Source organism: Lepidochelys kempii, chromosome 14 (genome assembly GCF_965140285.1).
Source record: "Lepidochelys kempii isolate rLepKem1 chromosome 14, rLepKem1.hap1, whole genome shotgun sequence".
Classification (NCBI taxonomy): Eukaryota; Metazoa; Chordata; order Testudines; family Cheloniidae; genus Lepidochelys; species Lepidochelys kempii.
Genome location: NC_136393.1, coordinates 29,912,691 through 29,937,038, shown reverse-complemented (window position 1 = coordinate 29,937,038; position 24,348 = coordinate 29,912,691). Strand labels below are relative to the sequence as shown.

General features: G+C 49.7%; 1 protein-coding gene across 13 annotated transcripts in view; it reads left to right on the top strand.

The window, feature by feature from the left end:
* Positions 1–24,348, top strand: part of LOC140898211 (uncharacterized) — a 39,512-nt gene that overhangs the window by 5,754 nt on the left and 9,410 nt on the right. For 5 of the 13 annotated variants that reach the window (XM_078848809.1, XM_073311713.2, XM_073311717.2 and 2 more), the window contains 2 exons: positions 15,849–15,947; positions 16,300–17,742. In XM_078848809.1, coding sequence (XP_078704935.1) covers positions 15,849–15,947; positions 16,300–17,742 — 1,542 coding nt within the window. Of the gene's footprint in view, positions 1–15,848; positions 15,948–16,299; positions 21,018–22,243; positions 22,300–23,582; positions 23,772–24,348 lie in introns of those variants that run through there. The other 8 variants (XM_073311719.2, XM_073311718.2, XM_073311724.2 and 5 more) reach the window with 6 other exon arrangements.

The window sequence follows — 24,348 nt, the reverse complement described above, 5'->3', positions numbered from 1 at the left end:
GATCTGGAGGATGGTGTAGATTGCACTCTCAGCAAATTTGCGGATGATACTAAACTGGGAGGAGTGGTAGATACGCTGGAGGGGAGGGATAGGATACAGAAGGACCTAGACAAATTGGAGGATTGGGCCAAAAGAAATCTGATGAGGTTAAATAAGGATAAGTGCAGGGTCCTGCACTTAGGACAGAAGAACCCAATGCACAGCTACAGACTAGGGACCGAATGGCTAGGCAGCAGTTCTGCGGAAAAGGACCTAGGGGTGACAGTGGACGAGAAGCTGGATATGAGTCAGCAGTGTGCCCTTGTTGCCAAGAAGGCCAATGGCATTTTGGGATGTATAAGTAGGGGCATAGCAAGCAGATCGAGGGACGTGATCATTCCCCTCTATTCGACATTGGTGAGGCCTCATCTGGAGTACTGTGTCCAGTTTTGGGCCCCACACTTCAAGAAGGATGTGGATAAATTGGAGAGAGTCCAGCGGAGGGCAACAAAAATGATTAGGGGACAGGAACACATGAGTTATGAGGAGAGGCTGAGGGAGCTGGGATTGTTTAGCCTGCAGAAGAGAAGAATGAGGGGGGATTTGATAGCTGCTTTCAACTACCTGAAAGGGGGTTCCAAAGAGGATGGCTCTAGACTGTTCTCAATGGTAGCAGATGACAGAACGAGGAGTAATGGTCTCAAGTTGCAGTGGGGGAGGTTTAGATTGGATATTAGGAAAAACTTTTTCACTAAGAGGGTGGTGAAACACTGGAATGCGTTACCTAGGGAGGTGGTAGAATCTCCTTCCTTAGAGGTTTTTAAGGTCAGGCTTGACAAAGCCCTGGCTGGGATGATTTAACTGGGAATTGGTCCTGCTTTGAGCAGGGGGTTGGACTAGATGACCTTCTGGGGTCCCTTCCAACCCTGATATTCTATGATTCTATGATTCTAATGATTCCTTTTAGCTGTCACAGGGTGGCACAAATTTCCTTCCCCTTGTCCCTGTGCTTGGGCTGGCAAAAGAAAGGGTCACAGGTGCCTCTTGCAGGTGCTTCACCCGTGTTCTTTTATTTACAGTGGCTGTACAGTCCTGTCAAGGTTCTTTCCCCACTCTGAACTCAAGGGTACAGATGTGGGGACCTGCATGAAAACCCCCTAAGCTTATTTTCTACCAGCTTCGGTTAAAACTTCCCCAAGGTGCAAACTATTTTACCTTTACCCCTTGGACTTTATCGCTGCCACCACCAAGCGTCTAACAGATATATAACGGGGAAAAAGCTCACTTGGAAACGTCTTTCCCCCCAAAATCCTCCCCAAACCCTACACCCCCTTTCCTGGGGAAGGCTTGATAAAAATCCTCACCAATTTACATAGGTGAACACAGACCCAAACCCTTGGATCTCAAGAACAATGAAAAAAAGCAATCACCTCTGTAAAAATCAGGATGGTAAATACCTTACAGGGTAATTAGATTCAAAACAGAGACTCCCTCGAGGCAAAACCTTGTTACAAAAAGACACAAAAACAGGAATATCTATTCCATTCAGCACAGCTTATTTTCTTAGCCATTTAAACAAACAGAATCTAACACATATCGAGCTAGATTACTTACTAAGTTCTAAGACTCCATTCCTTCTCTGTTCCTGGCAAAAGCATCACCCAGACAGAGAGAGACTTTCAAAAGCTACAGGGAGGGAGAAACAAAGTATCTTGTCTCCTCATTGGTCATTTTGGTCAGGTGCCAGCGAGGTTATCCTAGCTTCTTAACCCTTTACAGGTGAAAGGGTTTTTCCTCTGGCCAGGAGGGATTTTAAAGGTGTTTACCCTTCCCTTTGTATTTATAATGCCCCCCAAATCACAGATAGGGTGAAACGCTGGCTGGGATTTCTTCCTGGAGCTCGAGGAGAAAACAGAGTTAATAAGACACATGCACCTCTAAATATACTACCAAGTATATAAAGACTAACAATATTTTCCATATCTCAAGGACTATTTTAACCAGCTGATTCTGGGAAACTTTCACGGGAGAGTGCATCAGCCACTTTATTAGGAGCTCCTGAGATGTGTTGAATGTCGAAATCAAAATCTTGGAGAGCTAAACTCCACTGATTAAGTTTTTTTTGTTGTTATTTCCCTTGGCAGTATGAAGCCACTGTAGCGCAGCATGGTTGGTTTGCAGGTGGAAACGCCGTCTCCAAACATATGGGCGTAGCTTTTCCAGAGCGTAGACAATGACGTAACATTTTTTCCCACTGACCGACCAGTTGCTTTTCCTCTCTGACAGCTTCTTGTTGAGAAACACTGCAGGGTGGAATTCTTGATCCGGTCCTTCCTGCATTAAAACTGCTCCCACACCGCGCTCGGACGCATCTGTGGTTACCAGGAATGGTTTGTCAAAGTCTGGGGCCCTTAGTACAGGGTCAGACATGAGTGTCGCTTTAAGCTGGTTAAAGGTCTTCTTACACTCTTTGGTCCACTGAATGGCATTTGGCTGTTTCTTTTTGGTTAGGTCTGTCAGTGGGGCAGTGATTTGGCTGTATTGCTGTACAAATCGCCTGTAATAACCAGCCAAGCCTAAGTCCTGGTCTACACTAGGACTTTAGGTCGAATTTAGCAACGTTAAATCGATTTAAACCTGCACCCGTCCACACAGTGAAGCCCTTTATTTCGACTTAAAGGGCTCTTAAAATCGATTTCCTTACTCCACCCCTGACAAGTGGATTAGCGCTTAAATCGACGTTCCCGGCTCGAATTTGGGGTACTGTGGACACAATTCGATGGTATTGGCCTCCGGGAGCTATCCCAGAGTGCTCCATTCTGACCGCTCTGGACAGCACTCTCAACTCAGATGCACTGGCCAGGTAGACAGGAAAAGAACCGCAAACTTTTGAATCTCATTTCCTGTTTGGCCAGCGTGGCAAGCTGCAGGTGACCATGCAGAGCTCATCAGCACAGGTGACCATGATGGAGTCCCAGAATCGCAAAAGAGCTCCAGCATGGACCGAACGGGAGGTACGGGATCTGATCGCTGTTTGGGGAGAGGAATCCGTGCTATCAGAACTCCGTTCCAGTTTTCGAAATGCCAAAACCTTTGTGAAAATCTCCCAGGGCATGAAGGACAGAGGCCATAACAGGGACCCGAAGCAGTGCGGCATGAAACTGAAGGAACTGAGGCAAGCCTACCAGAAAACCAGAGAGGCGAACAGCCGCTCTGGGTCAGAGGCCCAAACATGCTGCTTCTATGATGAGCTGCATGCCATTTTAGGGGGTTCAGCCACCACTACCCCAGCTGTGTTGTTTGACTCCTTCAATGGAGATGGAGGCAATACGGAAGCAGGTTTTGGGGACGAAGAAGATGAGGAGGAGGAGGAGGTTGTAGATAGCTCACAGCAAGCAAGCGGAGAAACCGGTTTTCCCGACAGCCAGGAACTGTTTCTCACCCTAGACCTGGAGCCAGTACCCCCCGAACCCACCCAAGGCTGCCTCCTGGACCCAGCAGGCGGAGAAGGGACCTCTGGTGAGTGTACCTTTTAAAATGCTATACATGGTTTAAAAGCAAGCATGTGAAAGGATTACTTTGCCCTGGCATTTGCGGTTCTCCTAGATGTAGTCCTAAAGCCTTTGCAAAAGGTTTCTGGGGAGGGCAGCCTTATTTCGTCCTTCATGGTAGGACACTTTACCACTCCAGGCCAGTAACACGTACTCGGGAATCACTGTAGAACAAAGCATTGCAGTGTATGTTTGCTCGCATTCAACCAAAATCCGTTCTTTATCTCTCTGTGTTATCCTCAGGAGAGTGAGATATAATTCATGGTCACCTGGTTGAAATAGAGTGCTTTTCTTCAGGGACACTCAGAGGTGCCCGTTCCTGCTGGGCTGTTTGCCTGTGGCTGAACAGAAATGTTCCCCGCTGTTAGCCACAGGGAGGGGGGAAGGTTGAGGGGGTAGTCACGCGGTGGGAGGAGGCAAAATGCGACCTTGTAACGAAAGCACATGTGCTATGTATGTAATGTTAACAGCAAGGTTTACCCTGAAAGAGTGTAGCGACTGTTTTATAAAATGTGTCTTTTTAAATACCGCTGTCCCTTTTTTTTTCTCCACCAGCTGCATGTGTTTCAATGATCACAGGATCTTCTCCTTCCCAAAGGCTAGTGAAGCTTAGAAAGAAAGAAAAAAAACGCACTCGCGATGAAATGTTCTCCGAGCTCATGCTGTCCTCCCACACTGACAGAGCACAGACGAATGCGTGGAGGCAAATAATGTCAGAGTGCAGGAAAGCACAAAATGACCGGGAGGAGAGGTGGCAGGCTGAAGAGAGTAAGTGGCGGGCTGAAGAGAGTAAGTGGCGGGCTGAAGACAGGGCTGAAGCTCAAATGTGGCGGCAGCGTGATGAGAGGAGGCAGGATTCAATGCTGAGGCTGCTGCAGGACCAAACCAGTATGCTCCAGTGTATGGTTGAGCTGCAGCAAAGGCAGCTGGAGCACAGACTGCCACTGCTGCCCCTCTGTAACCAACCGCCCTCCTCCCCAAGTTCCATAGCCTCCACACCCAGACGCCCAAGAACGCGGTGGGGGGGCCTCCGGCCAACCAGCCACTCCACCACAGAGGATTGCCCAAAAAAAAGAAGGCTGTCATTCAATAAATTTTAAAGTTGTCAACTTTTAAAGTGCTGTGTGGCATTTTCCTTCCCTCCTCCACCACCCCTCCTGGGATACCTTGGTAGTCATCTCCCTATTTGTGTGATGAATGCATGACTGTGAAGCAGCAATGACTTTATTGCCTCTGCAAGCGGTGATTAAAGGGAGGAGGGGAGGGTGGTTAGCTTACAGGGAAGTAGAGTGAACCAAGGGGCGGGGGGTTTCATCAAGGAGAAACAAACAGAACTTTCACACCGTAGCCTGGCCAGTCATGAAACTGGTTTTCAAAGCTTCTCTGATGCGTACCGCACCCTCCTGTGCTCTTCTAACCGCCCTGGTGTCTGGCTGTGCGTAACCAGCAGCCAGGCGATTTGCCTCAACCTCCCACCCCGCCATAAACGTCTCCCCCTTACTCTCACAGATATTGTGGAGCACACAGCAAGCAGTAATAACAGTGGGAATATTGGTTTCGCTGAGGTCTAAGCGAGTCAGTAAACTGCGCCAGCGCACCTTTAAACATCCAAATGCACATTCTACCACCATTCTGCACTTGCTCAGCCTGTAGTTGAACAGCTCCTGACTACTGTCCAGGCTGCCTGTGTACGGCTTCATGAGCCATGGCATTAAGGGGTAGGCTGGGTCCCCAAGGATACATATAGGCATTTCAACATCCCCAACAGTTATTTTCTGGTCTGGGAAGAAAGTCCCTTCCTGCAGCTTTTGAAACAGACCAGAGTTCCTGAAGATGCGAGCATCATGCACCTTTCCCGGCCATCCCACGTTGATGTTGGTGAAACGTCCCTTGTGATCCACCAGAGCTTGCAGCACTATCGAAAAGTACCCCTTGCGGTTTATGTACTCAGCGGCTTGGTGCTCCGGTGCCAAGATAGGGATATGGGTTCCGTCTATAGCCCCACCACAGTTAGGGAATCCCATTGCAGCAAAGCCATCCACTATGACCTGCACATTTCCCAGGGTCACTACCCTTGATATCAGCAGATCTTTGATTGCGTGAGCTACTTGCATCACAGCAGCCCCCACAGTAGATTTGCCCACTCCAAATTGATTCCCAACTGACCGGTAGCTGTCTGGCGTTGCAAGCTTCCACAGGGCTATCGCCACTCGCTTCTCAACTGTGAGGGCTGCTCTCATCCTGGTATTCATGCGCTTCAGTGCAGGGGAAAGCAAGTCACAAAGTTCCATGAAAGTGCCCTTACGCATGTGAAAGTTTCGCAGCCACTGGGAATCGTCCCAGACCTGCAACACTATGCGGTCCCACCAGTCTGTGCTTGTTTCCCGAGCCCAGAATCGGCGTTCCACAGCATGAACCTGCCCCATTAGCACCATGATGCATGCATTGTCAGGGCCCATGCTTTCAGAGAAATCTGTGTCCATGTCCTGATCACTCACGGGACCGCGCTGACGTCGCCTCCTCGCCCGGTATCGCGTTGCCATGTTCTGGTGCTGCATATACTGCTGGATAATGCGTGTGGTGGTTAATGTGCTCCTAATTGCCAAAATGAGCTCAGCGGCCTCCATGCTTGCCTTGGTATGGCGTCCGCACAGAAAAAAGGCGCGGAACGATTGTCTGCCGTTGCTCTGACGGAGGGAGGGGCGACTGACAACACGGCTTACAGGGTTGGCTTCAGGGAGCTAAAATCAACAAAGGGTGTGCCTGTACATCAAGGAGTATTTCAGGCAGGACTGCACGGAGGGTTCCAATAAGAAATGGTGCACCTAAGTTATCGTTGTTATTGGAACAAGGAGGTTAGCCTGGCCTCTGATTGATACATGGCTATATTTACCTCGCTGCACCTTCTCTGTGAGTGACTGCAGTGTGATCTAGACAGGGGAGGAGGCAAATGAGTACAAAACAAATCTGGTCTATTTCTTGTTCTGACCCACTCCATCTATCTTTTACATCTTTGGCTGGCAGCAGACGGTGCAGAAGGACTGCATGCCATCCACATCTCATGGCTGCTTGGCAGAAGATGGTACAGTACGACTGCCAGCCATCTTCATCTCTTGCCTGCCTGGCATAAGATGGTACAATACGACTGCTAGCAATCCTCATCTCTTGCCTGCCTGGCAGAAGATGGTACAGTACGACTGCTAGCAGTCCGTATCGCCTGCCCGTTCACCATAAGACGGTTCAATAGGACTGCAGGACTAAAGAGAATGACCTGGTCAAGTCACTCCAAATTTAGTCCCTGCGCCCATGTCTGCCCAGGCGCTCCCAGCCGACGTGGCCAGGAGCACCTCGGACACGACGAGGACGACTACCAATCGTATTGCACCGTCTGCTGCCAGAAGGCAATGGGTTGCTGCTACTGTGCAGCAAAGCCGTACCGCGTCTGCCAGCACCCAGGAGACATAGGGTGACGGTTACCTGAGCTGGCTCCATGCTTGCCATGGTATGGTGTCTGCACAGGTAACTCATGAAAAAAGGCGCAAAACGATTGTCTGCCCTTGCTTTCACGGAGGGAGGGAGGGAACGGGGGCCTGACGACACGTACCCAGAACCACCCGCGACAATGTTTTAGCCCCATCAGGCATTGGGATCTCAACCCAGAATTCCAGTGGGCAGCGGAGACTGCGGGAACTGTGGGATAGCTACCCACAGTGCAACGCTCCGGAAGTCGACGCTTGCCTCGGTACTGTGGAAGCGCTCCGCCGAGTTAATGCACTTAATGCACTTAGAGCATTTTCTGTGGGGACACACACACTCGAATATATAAAACCGATTTCTAAAAAACCGACTTCTATAAATTCGACCTAATTTCGTAGTGTAGACATACCCTCTGAAGGATTGAACCTGTTTCTTTGATTTTGGGACAGGCCACTTTTGGATAGCATCCACTTTGGCCTGTAGGGGGTTGATAGTTCCTTGACCCACCTGGTGTCCAAAGTAAGTCACTCTGTTTAGGCCTATTTGACACTTCTTAGCCTTAAGAGTTAGTCCTGCCTCCCTTATGCGCTCGAAGACTTTTTGTAGATGTTCCAGGTGTTCTGCCCAGGAATTCGAAAATATGGCTACATTGTCAAGGTAGGCGACTGCATATTCTCCTAATCCCGCTAGGAGACCATCTGCAAGTCTTTGGAAGGTAGCAGGTGCATTCCACAGCCCGAAAGGGAGTACATTAAATTCATACAGCCCGACGTGTGGTGAAGGCTGAGCTTTCCTTGGCGGATTCATCTAGCGGTACCTGCCAGTACCCCTTGGTTAAGTCCAAGGTAGAGATGAACTGGGCCCGTCCCAGTTTCTCTAATAGTTCATCTGTGCGTGGCATTGGATAGTTGTGTGGGCGAGTTACAGCAAACTGGGCTGTAAACTGACAAACCTTTAATTCTCTGGAATAAAAGGGCTTTAGAGAATTAATATGGTATACCTTAGGCTTTTGGTTTGAGGTGGGGAATGCTATGAGATAATTAACAGCTCCCAGGCACGCCTGGACCGTGCATGGCCCTTCTCACAAGGCTTCCATTTTATGGGCCTGGAGCGCCTTTAAGTCCATGACCTGATCCCCTGCTTTGAAGGAACGCTCTCTGGCATGTTTATCATACCAGGCTTTTTGCTCTTTTTGAGCATCCTGTAGCTTTTCTTTAGCAAGAGCTAAGGAGGTTCGGAGGGTGTTTTGTAGGTTGGTTACAAAGTCCGGAATGTTAGTTCCTGGAGAAGGTGTAAATCCCTCCTATTGCTGCTTCACCAGCTGTAATGGCCCCTTAACCTCACGGCCATATACAAGTTCAAATGGTGAAAACCCTAAACTAGGATGTGGTACAGCTCTGTAGGAAAAGAGCAACTGCTGCAAGACTAGGTCCCAATCTCTGGAGTGCTCATTTACAAATTTATGTGTCATGGCCCCCAAAGTTGCATTAAACTTCTCCTCCATGCCATTTGTTGGATGGTGGTAAGGAGTGGCAACCAACTGATTTACCCCATGAGCTTCCCAAAGGCTTTCCATAGTTCCTGCCAGGAAATAAGTTCCTGCATCTGGGAGGATGTCAGAGGGCCAACCTACCCTGGAAAAAACGTCTGCCAGTCCCTGGCACACACTTTTAGCCCTAGTGTTGCTTAGAGCTACTGCTTCCGGTCATCGGGTGGCAAAATCCATGACAGTCAGTATGTACTGCTTTCCTCTGGGTGTCTTTTTCGAAAAGGAGCCAGAATATCCACAGCTACTCGCTGAAATGGAACTTCAATGATGGGGAGTGGCTGGAGAGGGGCTTTGAGCTGGTCTTGGGGTTTTCCCACTCTTTGGCATACCTCACAAGACCAGACATACGTAGAAACATCCTTGCCCATTCCCTCCCAGTGGAATGACCTCCCGAAATGGTCTTTGGTCCTGTTCACCCCAGCATGGCCACTAGGATGATCGTGGGCCAAGCTTTACCCAGTACTTAGTTGGAACTACCAACTGTCTCTGAGGATGCCAGTCTTCCTGGTGTCCACCAGAAAGAGTTTCCTTGTATAAAAGTCCTCTTTCTACAACAAACCTGGATTGCTTAGAAGAGCTGAGAGGTGGTGGGTTGCTCCGGGCCGCCGTCCAAGCTCTCTGGAGGCTTTCATCTGCTTCCTGTTCGGTCTGGAACTGTTCCCTTGATGTTGGAGAGACATCAGTTCCTCATTGGATTGTGAACCTATGCTTGGTCCCTCTGGAAGTGATGTAGGAGAGGGGGCTGTTTCTGTTGACTGTGAACCCCTCTCTGCTGGTGCACTATGTTGGGATTCACGTTCCGGCTGAGCCTCTTGTGTAGGGTTAGCGGCTGCTGCTGGTTCAGGTTCGGTGGGGCCCTCTGGTGTTGGGATTGCAAGTACTGGATTCAGTGCTGGCAATGGGTCTGGTGCTAGTTGTTCTGCCGGTTCTGGGACTGGCTCTGTCTGAGTCTCTGGGACTGGATCTACTACTTCTGTTGCAGACATTGGCCTGGGGTCCAGGTCCATCATCTCTGACCAGGTCCTGGTAGAAGTTTCTGGAATAGAGCTAGGCGGGACGGCTTGTTTAGCCTGGCTGCGGGTGACCATTCCCACCCTCTTGGCTAGCTTCACACGATTGGCCAAGTCTTCCCCCAACAGCATGGGGATGGGATAATCATCATAGACTGCAAAAGTCCACGTTCCTGACCAGCCCTTGTACTGGACAGGCAACTTGGCTGTTGGCAAATTGAAAGAGTTTGACTTGAAGGGTTGAATGGTCACTTGGATCTCTGAGTCGATTAAATTGGGGTCCACTAAGGAAGCATGGATAGACGACACTTGTGCTCCGGTGTCCCTCCACGCGGTGACCTTCTTCCCGCCCACACTCAGTTTCCGCTCCGAGGGTATATGGGAGGTATCTGGGCCTGAGGACCTCTGGTGTGATTCTGGTGCAATGAACTGTAATCTGTTGGGGTTCTTGGGGCAGTTGGCCTTCACATGCCCTGGCTCGTTACAATTAAAACATCATCCAGCTGACAGGTCACTGGGGCGAGGCGGGTTGCTGGAGAACAGTGTGGCAGGACGATAAGGTGTCTAAGGTGTCTGGAGGGTTCCTTGGGGGGTAGGTGAGGCCTTGGGCTGCCCCCGGTAGTAGGATGTGGTCTGAGGTTGTCCCTTCTGGTATCCGCTCCAACTGCAACCAGTTTTTTCTTCTCTGCTACCTCCACCCATTTGGCTCCAATATCCCCTGCCTCGGTTACAGTTTTGGGCTTCCCATCTAGGATGTATCTTTCTATTTCCTCAGGAACACCCTCTAAGAACTGCTCCATTTGCATTAGGAAGGGCAAATCTTCTGGAGATTTAACACTTGCTTCCGATATCCAGGCATCCCAATGTTTCACAATGTGGTAGGCATGTCGAGTAAATGACACGTCTGGTTTCCACCTTAGGGCTCTGAACCGCTGACGGGAACGCTCGGGTGTTAGCCCCATTCTGACTCTCGCCTTGGTTTTAAACAGTTCATACTGGTTCATGTGTTCCTTAGGCATTTCAGCCGCCACCTCAGCTAAGGGTCCACTGAGCTGCGGTCTCAGTTCTACCATGTATTGGTCTGTAGGGATGCTGTACCCAAGGCAGGCCCTTTCGAAGTTTTCTAAGGAGACCTCGGTATCATCGTCTGACTTGTAGGTGGGGAACTTTCTGGGATGGGAAGTGGTACCTGGAGAAAGATTGCTAGGGTTTGTTGGTATATTCTGCTGAGACTTTGCCTTCTCCATCTCCAGTGCATGTGTCCTCTCTTTTTCCTCCTCTTCCATCTGTCTTGAGTTCTACCCGTCTTTCATGTTCCTTTTGTCTTTCCTCAGCCTCAAATCTGGCTAATTCCAGCTTCTGTTGAACAGTGCAGTCTGTTATCCTAACCTCTCTGTTTTTAACTAACTTTACACCCGAGAGTTAGAAAGAAAACAAACAAACAAAAACTTGGCTCGTAAAATTTTGCTGTGCTGTCCGGATACCTATGTTCTCTGATAGTGATTGTCAGCCTACAGAAAAATCCTTAAAAAAAAAAAAAAAAACTAACACCTTTGTCTCCAGGCAAATAGACAGAAAACCCCTCTAGTTGCTCTTAGATAAAAAACAACTTCAGGTCTATGAAGACTTGTGAATTTCCCTGCAGGAGGTTAACTACCCTGCCTTTAGGTAGAGAAAACTCCAGCTCACAAAAGACAATTCCCTTTTGTCTCTGCTCTGGCCCCCAAGCAGAGACAAAAAAACCTTTAACTGCTTTCAGCTTAAAACCTGCTTTCCAGCAGCCCAAAGGGAAAAAAAAATTCATTTTAAAATCTGTGCTTCTGGTTCAAAAAAATCTCAAATTGATCTCAAAAAGATTTCAAGTTAATCCCACCTCTGCCACCATGTCAAGGTTCTTTCTCCACTGTGAACTCTAGGGTACAGATGTGGGGACCTGCATGAAAACCCCCTAAGCTTATTTTTACCAGCTTAGGTTAAAACTTCCCCAAGGTACAAACTATTTTACCTTTTGTTCTTGGACTCTATTGCTGCCACCACCAAGTGTCTAACAGATATATAACAGGGAAAGAGCCCGCTTGGAAACGTCTTTCCCCCCGAAAATCCTCCCCAAACCCTACACCCCTTTTCCTGGGGAAGGCTTGATGAAAATCCTTACCAATTTACATAGGTGAACACAGACCCAAACCCTTGGATCTCAAGAACAATGAAAAAAAGCAATCAGATTCTTAAAAGAAGAATTTTAATAGAAGAAAAAGTAAAAGAATCACCTCTGTAAAATCAGGATGGTAACTACCTCACAGGGTAATCGGATTCAAAACATAGAGACTCCCTCTAGGCAAAACTTCATCGGGCTCCATCTTACAAAGAGAGGGAAGAGCATCTTTGCGAGCAGGCTGGCTAACCTAGTGAGGAGGGCTTTAAACTAGGTTCACCGGGGGAAGGAGACCAAAGCTCTGAGGTAAGTGGGAAAGCGGGATACCGGGAGGAAGCACAGGCAGGAACGTCTGGGAGGGGAGGGCTCCTGCCTCATACTAAGAATGAGGGGCGATCAGCAGGTTATCTCAAGTGCTTATATACGAATGCACAAAGCCTTGGAAACAAGCAGGGAGAACTGGAGGTCCTGGTGATGTCAAGGAATTATGACGTGATGGGAATAACAGAGACTTGGTGGGATAACTCACATGACTGGAGTACTGTCATGGATGGTTATAAACTGTTCAGGAAGGACAGGCAGGGCAGAAAAGGTGGGAGAGTAGCACTGTATGTAAGGGAGCAGTATGACTGCTCAGAGCTCCGGTACGAAACTGCAGAAAAACCTGAGTGTCTCTGGATTAAATTTAGAAGTGTGAGCAACAAGAGTGATGTAGTGGTGGGAGTCTGCTATAGACCACCGGACCAGGGGGATGAGGTAGATGAGGCTTTCTTCCGGCAACTCGCAGAAGCTACTAGATCGCACACCCTGGTTCTTATGGATGACTTTAATCTTCCTGATATCTGCTGGGAGAGCAATACAGCGGTGCATAGACAATCCAGGAAGTTTTTGGAAAGCGTAGGGGACAATTTCCTGGTGCAAGTGCTAGAGGAGCCAACTAGGGGGAGAGCTTTTCTTGACCTGCTGCTCACAAACAGGGAAGAATTAGTGGGGGAAGCAAAAGTGGACGGGAATCTGGGAGGCAGTGACCATGAGTTGGTTGAGTTCAGGATCCTGACACAGGGAAGAAAGGTAAGCAACAGGATACGGACCCTGGACTTCAGGAAAGCAGACTTCGACTCCCTCAGGGAACGGATGGGTAGGATCCCCTGGGGGACTAACATGAAGGGGAAAGGAGTCCAGGAGAGCTGGCTGTATTTCAAGGAATCCCTGTTGAGGTTACAGGGACAAACCATCCCGAAGAGTCGAAAGAATAGTAAATATGGCAGGCGACCAGTTTGACTTAACGGTGAAATCCTAGCAGATCTTAAACATAAAAAAGAAACTTACAAGAAGTGGAAGGTTGGACATATGACCAGGGAAGAGTATAAAAATATTGCTCGGGCATGTAGGAATGAAATCAGGAGGGCCAAATCGCACCTGGAGCTGCAGCTAGCAAGAGATGTCAAGAGTAACAAGAAGGGTTTCTTCAGGTATGTTGGCAACAAGAAGAAAGCCAAGGAAAGTGTGGGCCCCTTACTGAATGAGGGAGGCAACCTAGTGACAGAGGATGTGGAAAAAGCTAATGTGCTCAGTGCTTTTTTTGCCTCTGTCTTCACTAACAAGGACAGCTCCCAGACTGCTGTGCTGGGCATCACAACATGGGGAGTAGATGGCCAGCCGTCTGTGGAGAAAGAGGTGGTTAGGGACTATTTAGAAAAGCTGGACGTGCACAAGTCCATGGGGCCGGATGAGTTGCATCCGAGAGTGCTAAAGGAATTGGCGGCTGTGATTGCAGAGCCATTGGCCATTATCTTTGAAAACTCATGGCGAACGGGGGAAGTCCCGGATGACTGGAAAAAGGCTAATGTAGTGCCAATCTTTAAAAAAGGGAAGGAGGAGTATCCTGGGAACTACAGGCCAGTCAGCCTCACCTCAGTCCCCAGAAAAATCATGGAGCAGGTCCTCAAGGAATCAATCCTGAAGCACTTACATGAGAGGAAAGTGATCAGGAACAGTCAGCATGGATTCACCAAGGGAAGGTCATGCCTGACTAATCTAATCGCCTTCTATGATGAGATTACTGGTTCTGTGGATGAAGGGAAAGCAGTGGATGTATTGTTTCTTGACTTTAGCAAAGCTTTTGACACGGTCTCCCGCAGTATTCTTGTCAGCAAGTTAAAGAAGTACAGGCTTGATGAATGCACTATAAGGTGGGTAGAAAGTTGGCTAGATTGTCGGGCTCAACGGGTAGTGATCAATGGCTCCATGTCTAGTTGGCAGCCGCTGTCAAGTGGAGTGCCCCAGGGGTCAGTCCTGGGGCCGGTTTTGTTCAATATCTTCATAAATGATCTGGAGGATGGTGTGGATTGCACTCTCAGCAAATTTGCAGATGATACTAAACTGGGAGGAGTGGTTGATACACTGGAGGGCAGGGATAGGATACAGAGGGACCTAGACAAATTGGAGGATTGGGCCAAAAGAAATCTGATGAGGTTCAATAAGTATAAGTGCAGGGTCCTGCACTTAGGATGGAAGAACCCAATGCACAGCTACAGACTAGGGACCGAATGGCTAGGCAGCACTTCTGCGGAAAAGGACCTAGGGGTGACAGTGGACGAGAAGCTGGATATGAGTCAGCAGTGTGCCCTTGTTGCCAAGAAGGCCAATGGCATTTTGGGATGTATAAGTAGGGGCACAGTGAGTAGATCAAGGGATGTGATCATTCCCCTCTATTTGACATTGGTGAGGCCTCATCTGGAGTACTGTGTCCAGTTTTGGGCCCCACACTAGAAGAAGGATGTGGATAAATTGGAGAGAGTCCAGCGAAGGGCAGCAAAAATGATTAGGGGTCTGGAACACATGAGTTATGAGGAGAGGCTGAGGGAACTGGGATTGTTTAGTCTGCAGAAGAGAAGAATGAGAGGGGATTTGATAGCTGCTTTCAACTACCTGAGAGGTGGTTCCAGAGAGGATGGTTCTAGACTATTCTCAGTGGTAGAAGAGGACAGGACAAGGAGTAATGGTCTCAAGTTGCAGTGGGGGAGGTTTAGATTGGATATTAGGAAAAACTTCACTAGGAGGGTGGTGAAACACTGGAATGCATTACCTAGGGAGGTGGTAGAATCTCCTTCCTTAGAAGTTTTTAAGGTCAGGTTTGACAAAGCCCTGGCTGGGATGATTTAATTGGGGATTGGTCCTGCTTTGAGCAGGGGGTTGGACTAGATGACCTCCTGAGGTCCCTTCCAACCCTGATCTTCTATGATTCTAAAACCTTAAGTTACAAAAAGACACAAAAACAGGAATATCTATTCCATTCAGCACAGCTTATTTTCTCAGCCATTTAAACAGAATCAAATGCATATTTAGCTAGATTACTTACTAAGTTCTAAGACTCCATTCCTGCTCTGTTCCCGGAAAAAGCATCACACAGAGTGAGAGAGAGGCTTTGTTTCTCCCTCCCCCCAGCTTTTGAAAGTATCTTGTTTCCTCATTGGCCATTTTGGTTAGGTGCCAGCGAGGTTATCCTAGCTTCTTAACCCTTTACAGGTGAAAGGGTTTTTCCTCTGGCCAGGAGGGATTTTAAAGGTGTTTACCCTTCCCTTTATATTTATGAAAAGTCCCAATTCCCCCAACACTGGTCCTTGCTCTGACCCCTCACTGGGTCCCCTGGCCTTTGAGGCTTGTGTCAGCCAGCAGAGACAGAGCTCCTGTCTTCCTGCCTGGCTAGCCTCCCCACTTAAGCGCTTCCCTGGGTTTATATTTCTTCCCAGTCAGCAACGCAGCTGGTTCCACTTGGCTCAGCAGATTATACTGAGCCTGCCCTCGTTAGGGCCTGCAGCTGGGTTCCTGGCTAAGGGTCTTGGCCCATGTACCTGGCTGCCCTTCAGGGAAAAAGGGGGAAGTTGGGTCTTTAGCAGGGCATCCAAAGGTGTTATACCTCTGCCCTGCGACACAGGCCTTAAAATCTACAAGGGGAACAACAGGGCATCTGTCTCTCACAAAGGGTCTCCGTGACCAGGTTCCCATCTGTTTGGATCCCATGCCCTTCAGCATGGAATAAGGCTGGGTTAAAACCCCATGTAACACTTTATTGTAAGGAAATGGAATAAACTCTGATCTCAGTTGTTTGTGTGTTTTCTCCTGAGCAGGATTACTCATTGACAACTCCAATGTGAGCTCTCAGATGGAACAAGGGGAAGAGCCATGGGTCCCAGATATCCAGGGCTGTGAAGAACGGGAGATTTCAGGTGAGGTTAAACTAACTTGGTAGCCATCAGCGAGTAAAGTAAAAATGAGGGATTCCCACCAACACCCCATGTGTTTCCCCAGTTCTGCCTTCCCCAGGACTGTCCCCCACAAGGGTCGTATCCTCATCGCAGATGTCACTCATCATAGCTTCCCATCCACACTGCCTGACAGCTGGAGTGTTTGGGTGGGAACTTGTCCTTTCCCCCATTTCCTCTAGGGGATTCATTTCCTGATGTTCCAATCTCTCCATTTGTTATTTGAGTTTGTTCCCCCACTTCTTGTTCCCCTCTCTGAGGTTCTCTGTCTCCCCAGCACAGGGAGTGACTCCTGTCTGGATTCTCTCTGTCCCAGCAGGTGACAGGACGGGGAGTGAGAACCAGGAGGAGACCCCTCAGCAGGAAGGTCCCGAGCAAGTGGAACCGCCTGGGATGTTATTGGGAAGAGCTGAAGGGGATGTTCCCCAGAGTCCTGGGCAGGGAGACGCCTGTGAGAGTCAGCGCAGGCTGGAGAAGCATCAGAAAAACCAGCCAGGGAAGGGAGAGGGAAAACCCACTTGCTGTGGAGAAGGACTCGAGAAACCAGAAGACTTCTCGGCCTGTCAGAGAGAAGGGAAAGGAGGTGAAAATGGAGATACACACACTGTGTCTTGGAAAAGCTGTAGACAGAGTTCAGAACTTAGTGTTCAGCAGACCATCCACCCCGGAGAGAGGCCCAATAAATGCGCCGACTGTGAGAAAAGTTTTACCCAGAAATCAGCCCTTGTTAGACACCAAAGGCTGCACACGGGAGAGAAGCCCTACAAATGCAGTGACTGTGGGAAGAGCTTCAGTGTGAGCTCACACCTGATCACCCACCAGAGACTGCACACGGGAGAGAGACCCTACAAGTGCCTGGACTGTGGGAAAAGCTTCAGCGAGAGCTCAAACTTTATTCACCATCGGAGAATCCACACAGGAGAGAGACCCTATAAATGCCCGGACTGCGGGAAATGCTTCAGTAACAACTCAGACCTCACGAGGCACCACCGGACCCACACGGGAGAGAGGCCTTATGAGTGCCCGGACTGCAGGAAGAGCTTCAGTGTGAGGTCCCATTTAGCTAGACACCAGCGCGTGCATGCAAAGGAGGAGGAGCTGGAAAGCTCCCCCCTTCTTGCACATCAGAGACTCCCGTCAGAGGAGAAGCTCTACAAATGCCCTGACCGCTGGAGAAGGTTCAGGGACAGCAGAGGCCTTGCCACACATCAGAGAATCCACACAGGGCAGAAATGCTACCAGTGCTCCGACTGCGGGAAAAGTTTTGGGGTGAGCTCAGCTCTTTCTGAGCACCAGAGAATCCATGCAGATGAGAAACCCAGCGTCTGCCCGGATTGTGGGAAATGCTTTCTTCAGAGCTCAGGGCTGCTCCTCCACCAGATTAGCCATGCAGGGGGGAAGCCCTACACATGTGAAGAGTGTGGTAAACACTTCACTCAGAGATCAAATCTCCAGGCGCACCTCAAACATCACACAGCCGAGAAGCCCCATAAATGCACCCAGTGTGGGAAGAGCTTTGTCAAGCGCTCCATCCTGGCTAGGCACCAGATCACCCACACGGACCTGAAACCATTTAAATGCTCCACGTGCAGCAAAAGCTTCACTCAGCTCTCCAGCCTCACGAGGCATGAGAGGGTCCATGAGGCAGAGATGCTCTCCGAGCCCCCCGACTGGATGGCAGAAATGAACCATACATTCATCGATTCCAGTGGGCGGGCGTGGAACTGGGCTCGAGAGTACCCAGCTGCCCAGCTGTGGGGTGAGGAGGCAGCCATAACCAGCCCCAAACTGATCAGTGACCCTCAGCTTACGCCTGGTCTGGCAAACCCCAGGCAGGGCAGGGGAGACCTCAGCCAGCCCCTTTTAAGTGCTGCTGACCTGTCTGCCAAGCCACCAAGCTCCTCTGCCTCCTGCCAGGACAGTGCAGGGAGGGAGAATGTCTCCATCTCCCTGGACTGAAAGATCCCCCATCCCCTTAACCGCTTCCCCAGGCCGCCAGCCTCAGGAGCAGTACAAGAGGAGGGCATTATGGCTGGGATTTCCCAAGGCACCCAGAGGCCAGGATTGGAGGTGATGGGAAGCAGAGGCGGGCAGCTGGCTGCTAGGGGTATTGAGTGTCTGGAGACTGGGGAATAAGGAATCATAAAATATCAGGGTTGGAAGGGACCTCAGGAGGTCATCTAGTCCAACCCCCTGCTCAAAGCAGGGGGAGAATGGGCAGGGTTAGGATGCTGCATTCCCCTCAGTTGGAGTCTCAGCATCTCTGAAAGCCGATCCTGATACTTTTAATGACCACCATTAGTCACTTGCGCCATCACTTCCTGGTAAAATCTGCTGCTTTTTCCCACCCTTTGGGTGTCTTCCCCACCCTTCTTTCCAGATGTCCCTCCCCTGTCTCTGTATTTCTCCTCCTGTCTTCCCTCAGCATGTCCTCCGCTGCAGCAGTTCACGCAGCCATCACTCCCTTTCCCCCCATCCCCTCTGCTACAAGAACGAACAATGACTCAGTTGGGCTGGCATGTACAGTGCCATAGGGATTAAGCTTAAACCACACCGCAAGAGGAAAGGGGGCGGGTCTTTCTGCAGACACCACTGAACCAGACTTACCTCGCGTTTGGAATGTTCCCTTCCCCTAACAAATCAAAGCTTAGATTCTGCAGAATCTGGACGTGCCAGAGGGAGCACACAAATACCTCATGCAGCTGGATGCTTGATACTGCTTTCTTACATACAACGGTTATGGTCAGTATGGAAATGTTTAAGCCGACAGATAGAGGGATGTGTATGGAGAAAATAGATAAATAGAAAAAAAGACTTTCTCCTGGGGACCTCTTGAATATTTTCTAGAGCTTGTTGGAAGGATTGGACTCCCAAGTATTATTTTACACCGTTAAAGAAGACAAAAGTATCTTGCAGTGTAAAGAGGAAAAATCCATTAAACTTAAAGGGGGAAATGGTTGGAAAGGTACTTGAGTTAATCCAGTAGCAGGAACCTTTTTGTAATTGATGGGTATCCTTCTGTTTTGTACTTTTTGATTTTAAACTGCAGGCATATGTGGTTTGAGAAAGCTCTCAAGGGAAACTTTATAAATCAAAATAAAATAATTGTACGATGGCTGAAATGCTGGCACAGCTCCTTAGGGACTTATCAAGGAAAGTTGTGGGTGTGTGTGTGTGTGGCATGCAACTGAGCTGGGTAAACAAGCCTGTGATCGAACAGGTTCAGTACAGCCTTTTGCAGCACCTTAGTGGCAAGGTCAGATCTGTAGCTTGGCAGGTGTTGGTGTCATTCTGGCTTAGCCCCATTCAGCTTCCCACCCTCACCCCCTTCAGGACCATCTGCAGACACTCCACAGCCTCCATTTTTGTCAGCTAATTCTAAACTAGTTTAATATGTCTGTAGGGATTTAATGTGGGGGAGGGATAGCTCAGTGGTTGAGCATTGGCCTGCTAAACCCAGAGTTGTGAGCTCAATCCTTGAGGGGGCCATTTAGGGATCTGGGGCAAAACTGAGGATTAGTCCTGCTTTGAGCAGGGGGTTGGACTAGATGAGGTCCCTTCCAACCCTGATATTCTATGAAACAGCTCCTACAGCTTCAGGAGCTGGAGCTTTAAAAGCCTAACACTCCCTGATTAGGCCAGTCAGAGGTCTCTGTGGTAAAAACCCTTTAGGAGGTTTCAGCCCTCATGCTGCTGAGTGATTGTTTTTTTATTTTACAAGGAAAAGCTAGTACAAAAGGTAGCAGAAACCCACAACTCTGATTCTCAAGCATTTTAAATGAAATCCCAAAGCACAATTCACCCCAGAGATAAATGAAACATGCAACAGCAAAATATTGTTGCTTTATGGCCTGATGTATTGCTACTGCATGGTGTTAAATACTTTGAATTAGGATATGGCACTTTGTATGCAATCTACCCAGTTCAAATCTCTCTGCTCCTTCCCCTGTTGTTCATGTCACACAAAAGTTTCTGGCTGATTCAGTGGATCACACTAGTTTCTTCTTCTAAATGAGGAAAATTCTCTCCCATACAGGATCTTGTTTTCCCAAATGAAATGTCTCTCTTCTTTAATTCAGCCTCTAAACTCACTCTTATCTGAGGAGTTGTTGTGTGCAAAGTTGTCCCCTGGGCAAGGAGCAGCTATGCAGGTTTCAGGGCAAGGTCAGCTCTTCAGCCAGGCGGACAGGTGACAAGATCTCTCTCAGGCGGGGATTTGCTCCTCTCTCCCTTCTCCCCTCTTGTTCTCACTCTTTTTCCCAGCCAGGATGGCACACAGGGAGAAGGGGAAGGACATGCCTCTAGGAGGACTGCCTGCAGGTGGGAACAGCGGAGTGCTTGGCCAGCTGCTCCAGCATCACCAGCTCCAGAGTGGCTTGAATCTGCGATGACCCAATGGTGGGGAGTTGGCTTTTCAGCCTCAGCTGCTCGGCCTCTGTGGACACCCAGCTGTAGAGGTCACTCACAAAGGATTTCATCGGTTTTCTGGTCTTGCCTGACATGTGCACCTTGTCCTGGTGCAGCTGGTGCAGGATTCTGAAGACATACAGGGAGTGGGAGCATTTCTTCAACAGGCTGCTCCTTGCTGGCTCTATTGTTTCCTGCTGCCCTTCCTGAGGCTGGAGCATCCTCCACTTGGGCTTTGGGTGCATCCTTCTGCATAGGGGCCATTTTCTCCAATGAGCCTGAGCTATCTTAGAAAGCTGTAGAAAGGGTAGAAAGCTGGCTAGATTGTCGGGCTCAACGGGTAGTGATCAATGGCTCCATGTCTAGTTGGCAGCCGGTATCAAGTGGAGTACCCCAAGGGTCGGTCCTGGGGCCGGTTTTGTTCAATATCTTCATAAATGATCTGGAGGATGGTGTGGATTGCACTCTCAGGAAATTTGCGAATGATACTAAACTGGGAGGAGTGGTAGATACGCTGGAGGGGAGGGATAGGATACAGAAGGACCTAGACAAATTGGAGGATTGGGCCAAAAGAAATCTGATGAGGTTCAATAAGGATAAGTGCAGGGTCCTGCACTTAGGACGGAAGAACCCAATGCACAGCTACAGACTAGGGACCGAATGGCTAGGCAGCAGTTCTGCGGAAAAGGACCTAGGGGTGACAGTGGATGAGAAGCTGGATATGAGTCAGCAGTGTGCCCTTGTTGCCAAGAAGGCCAATGGCATTTTGGGATGTATAAGTAGGGGCATAGCGAGCAGATCGAGGGACGTGATTGTTCCCCTCTATTCGACATTGGTGAGGCCTCATCTGGAGTACCGTGTCCAGTTTTGGGCCCCACACTTCAAGAAGGATGTGGATAAATTGGAGAGAGTCCAGCGAAGGGCAACAAAAATGATTAGGGGACTGGAACACATGACTTATGAGGAGAGGCTGAGGGAGCTGGGATTGTCTAGCCTGCAGAAGAGAAGAATGAGGGGGGATTTGATAGCTGCTTTCAACTACCTGAAAGGGGGTTCCAAAGAGGATGGCTCTAGACTGTTCTCAATGGTAGCAGATGACAGAACGAGGAGTAATGGTCTCAAGTTGCAGTGGGGGAGGTTTAGATTGGATATTAGGAAAAACTTTTTCACTAAGAGGGTGGTGAAACTCTGGAATGCGTTACCTAGGGAGGTGGTAGAATCTCCTTCCTTAGAGGTTTTTAAGGTCAGGCTTGACAAAGCCCTGGCTGGGATGATTTAACTGGGAATTGGTCCTGCTTTGAGCAGGGGGTTGGACTAGATGACCTTCTGGGGTCCCTTCCAACCCTGATATTCTATGATTCTCTGATTCTATCTTCCTGCCTGGGCACCTGCCATGGCTCCATTCTGGAATGGCTCAGCTCACTTCAGTCCCTGCCACTCCTGCTGCCCTCTTATATATTGGCTGGCATGCAAATGAGGGGTGCTCATTGTGACAGACCCCATTACCCAACTATGCATGACTATGATCAGTTCCTTCCCCTATGTGAATGAAAAAACCTGACTGTTCACTGGCAATCAAGATGCTACAGCACCTTTATAGGCTTATGTGCTACCCCACAGAGATTAATGGAGAATAATTATATGTTAGTATAATTAAAATATTCAGGGATCACCAATGAATAAATGATTATTCTCATAATATTATTGATTTACAATCAATTAGTTAATTATCATGGACTTATTATCATTCAAATCCAAACCCTGTACTGAATACAAAATTATTAATTTCCTCCTGGGTGTTTCCCATGACATATCTGAGTGCTTCACAAACATTAATACATTTATCTTCACAGCACCTGTGGCAGGGGACATGGCATCACAATCTCCAGATTGCAGACTGGAAACTGAGGTACAGAGTGATTAAGGCCAAAATGGTCAGAAGTGTCCTCTGGTTGTGGGTGCCCAGCTGGAGACACTCAGGGCCTAGTGTTCCAGAGCACTTAGCACTTTCCATAGTCAGAGCAGAGTTCCAGTAGGTCAGCTGTGGTTGTAAATACTCAGCACCCCCTGCAAATCTGGCCCCCAGTGTCTTGTGTTGGGCACCCAGAAAGTGAGGCACACACCTCATGGCCAGCTGTGACATGCTTGGTTTAAGTGACTTGCCCAGCATTGCACAGGATTGTGGCAGAGGCAGGTAAAGAATCCAGTTCTCCAATCAACTTCCATGACCAGGAGACCATCCTTTCTCTTCCTGACACTCCTCCCATATTCTGCAGCAAAAGAGGCTGGGGTCCTACAGGGCACGTTTCTCTGTCTCTGGTTTATTCACTCTGGAGTTTTCTCTCCGTTATGAAGGAACTGGCTGGATCTCAGTCATGTTTCTATGGGGGTTCATCAGCTGTGGCCACCGGAGGGCTCTGTTTAGTGATCCGGGAGAGGAGGCTGCTCTCTCGGTCTCGCTGTTCAGCATGTGCGGTGTTGAGCTTCCTGGGTCAGACGGTCATCAGCGTTGCTGCTGCCACTGCAGCCTGGATGGGGGCTTTCTGCGGGGGCTGGACTCAGCCCCTGGGCAGCCCTGGGCTCTGCCGACACCAGCCCCTGAGCCAGAGCCTGCAGGTGAGGGGAGAGACCCGGGGAAAGGGCCGGGGCCGAAGGGGAAAGTGACTCTGCACCAACGGCCCCTCCTCGCCCCAGCTCTGCTCCCGGGGGGAGGGGGCGGGGGTCTGCGAGTCCCGGAGCTGCTGCCCCCCGCCCCCCACCCCTGCTCGGCCCCCCTGAGCGACTGCAGGAGCCGAGCCAGCGCCGGGAGAGCGGCCGGCCTGGGCCAGGCCAGGGACCGAGTCTCCCAGCCCGAGGGGAGGGGGGGCAGGAGGGAGACAGGTGCAGCAGGAGCAGTCAGTGGGGAGGGAGGTTCCCGGCTCCCAGCCCTGCCCAGCCCCGTTCCCTGCAGCACCCCAGGCAGATTGACTTTCCTGGGACAAGGGGAGGCGCAGGGAGGGGAAAAGCCAGTTCCTGCCTCTGCCTGGTCCCCGCGCTGCTGGGGGGATGCGCTGCCCTGGGGACAGTGTCAGGGGGAGCCCCCAAAGCAGCTCCTTTGGTCCTGCTCTTTTCCAGAGTTTGGTTCAGACACTCTGCTAGTCCTGTTGGGTTTTCCCTGTGATAAAGCGACCCGGCGTTTTTCTGATACCCCAGACTCTTCAGGGTGTCTCTGCAGCAAAGAAAGCTGTGGCAAATCACAATGTAAAATGCACTAAAGCCCCATGCAGGAGTCAGTCCTTCAGCAGAGCAACAGGACAGGGTCCGGGGCTCCTGAGGAGACTGGAGTTAAGAAGAGCACAGTGTTAAAGGACGATTCCTGGATCCTTCCAGACACATCTCAGGGTATGTCTACACTACGAAATTAGGTCGAATTTATAGAAGTCGGTTTTTTAGAAATCGGTTTTATATATTCGAGTGTGTGTGTCCCCACAGAAAATGCTCTAAGTGCATTAACTCGGCGGAGCGCTTCCACAGTACCGAGGCAAGCGTCGACTTCCAGAGCGTTGCACTGTGGGTAGCTATCCCGCAGTCTCCGCTGCCCATTGGAATTCTGGGTTGAGATCCCAATGCCTGATGGGGCTAAAACATTGTCGCGGGTGGTTCTGGGTACATATCGTAAGGCCCCCGTTCCCTCCCTCCCCCCGTGAAAGCAAGGGCAGACAATCATTTCGCGCCTTTTTTCCTGAGTTACCTGTGCAGACGCCATACCACGGCAAGCATGGAGCCCGCTCAGGTAACCGTCACCCTATGTCTCCTGGGTGCTGGCAGACGCGGTACGGCATTGCTACACAGTAGCAGCAATCCCTTGTCTTGTGGCAGCAGACGGTACAGTACGACTGGTAGCCGTCATCGTCATGTCTGAGGTGCTTCTGGTCGCCTCTGTGAGGTCGATCAGGAGCGCCTGGGCAGACATGGGCGC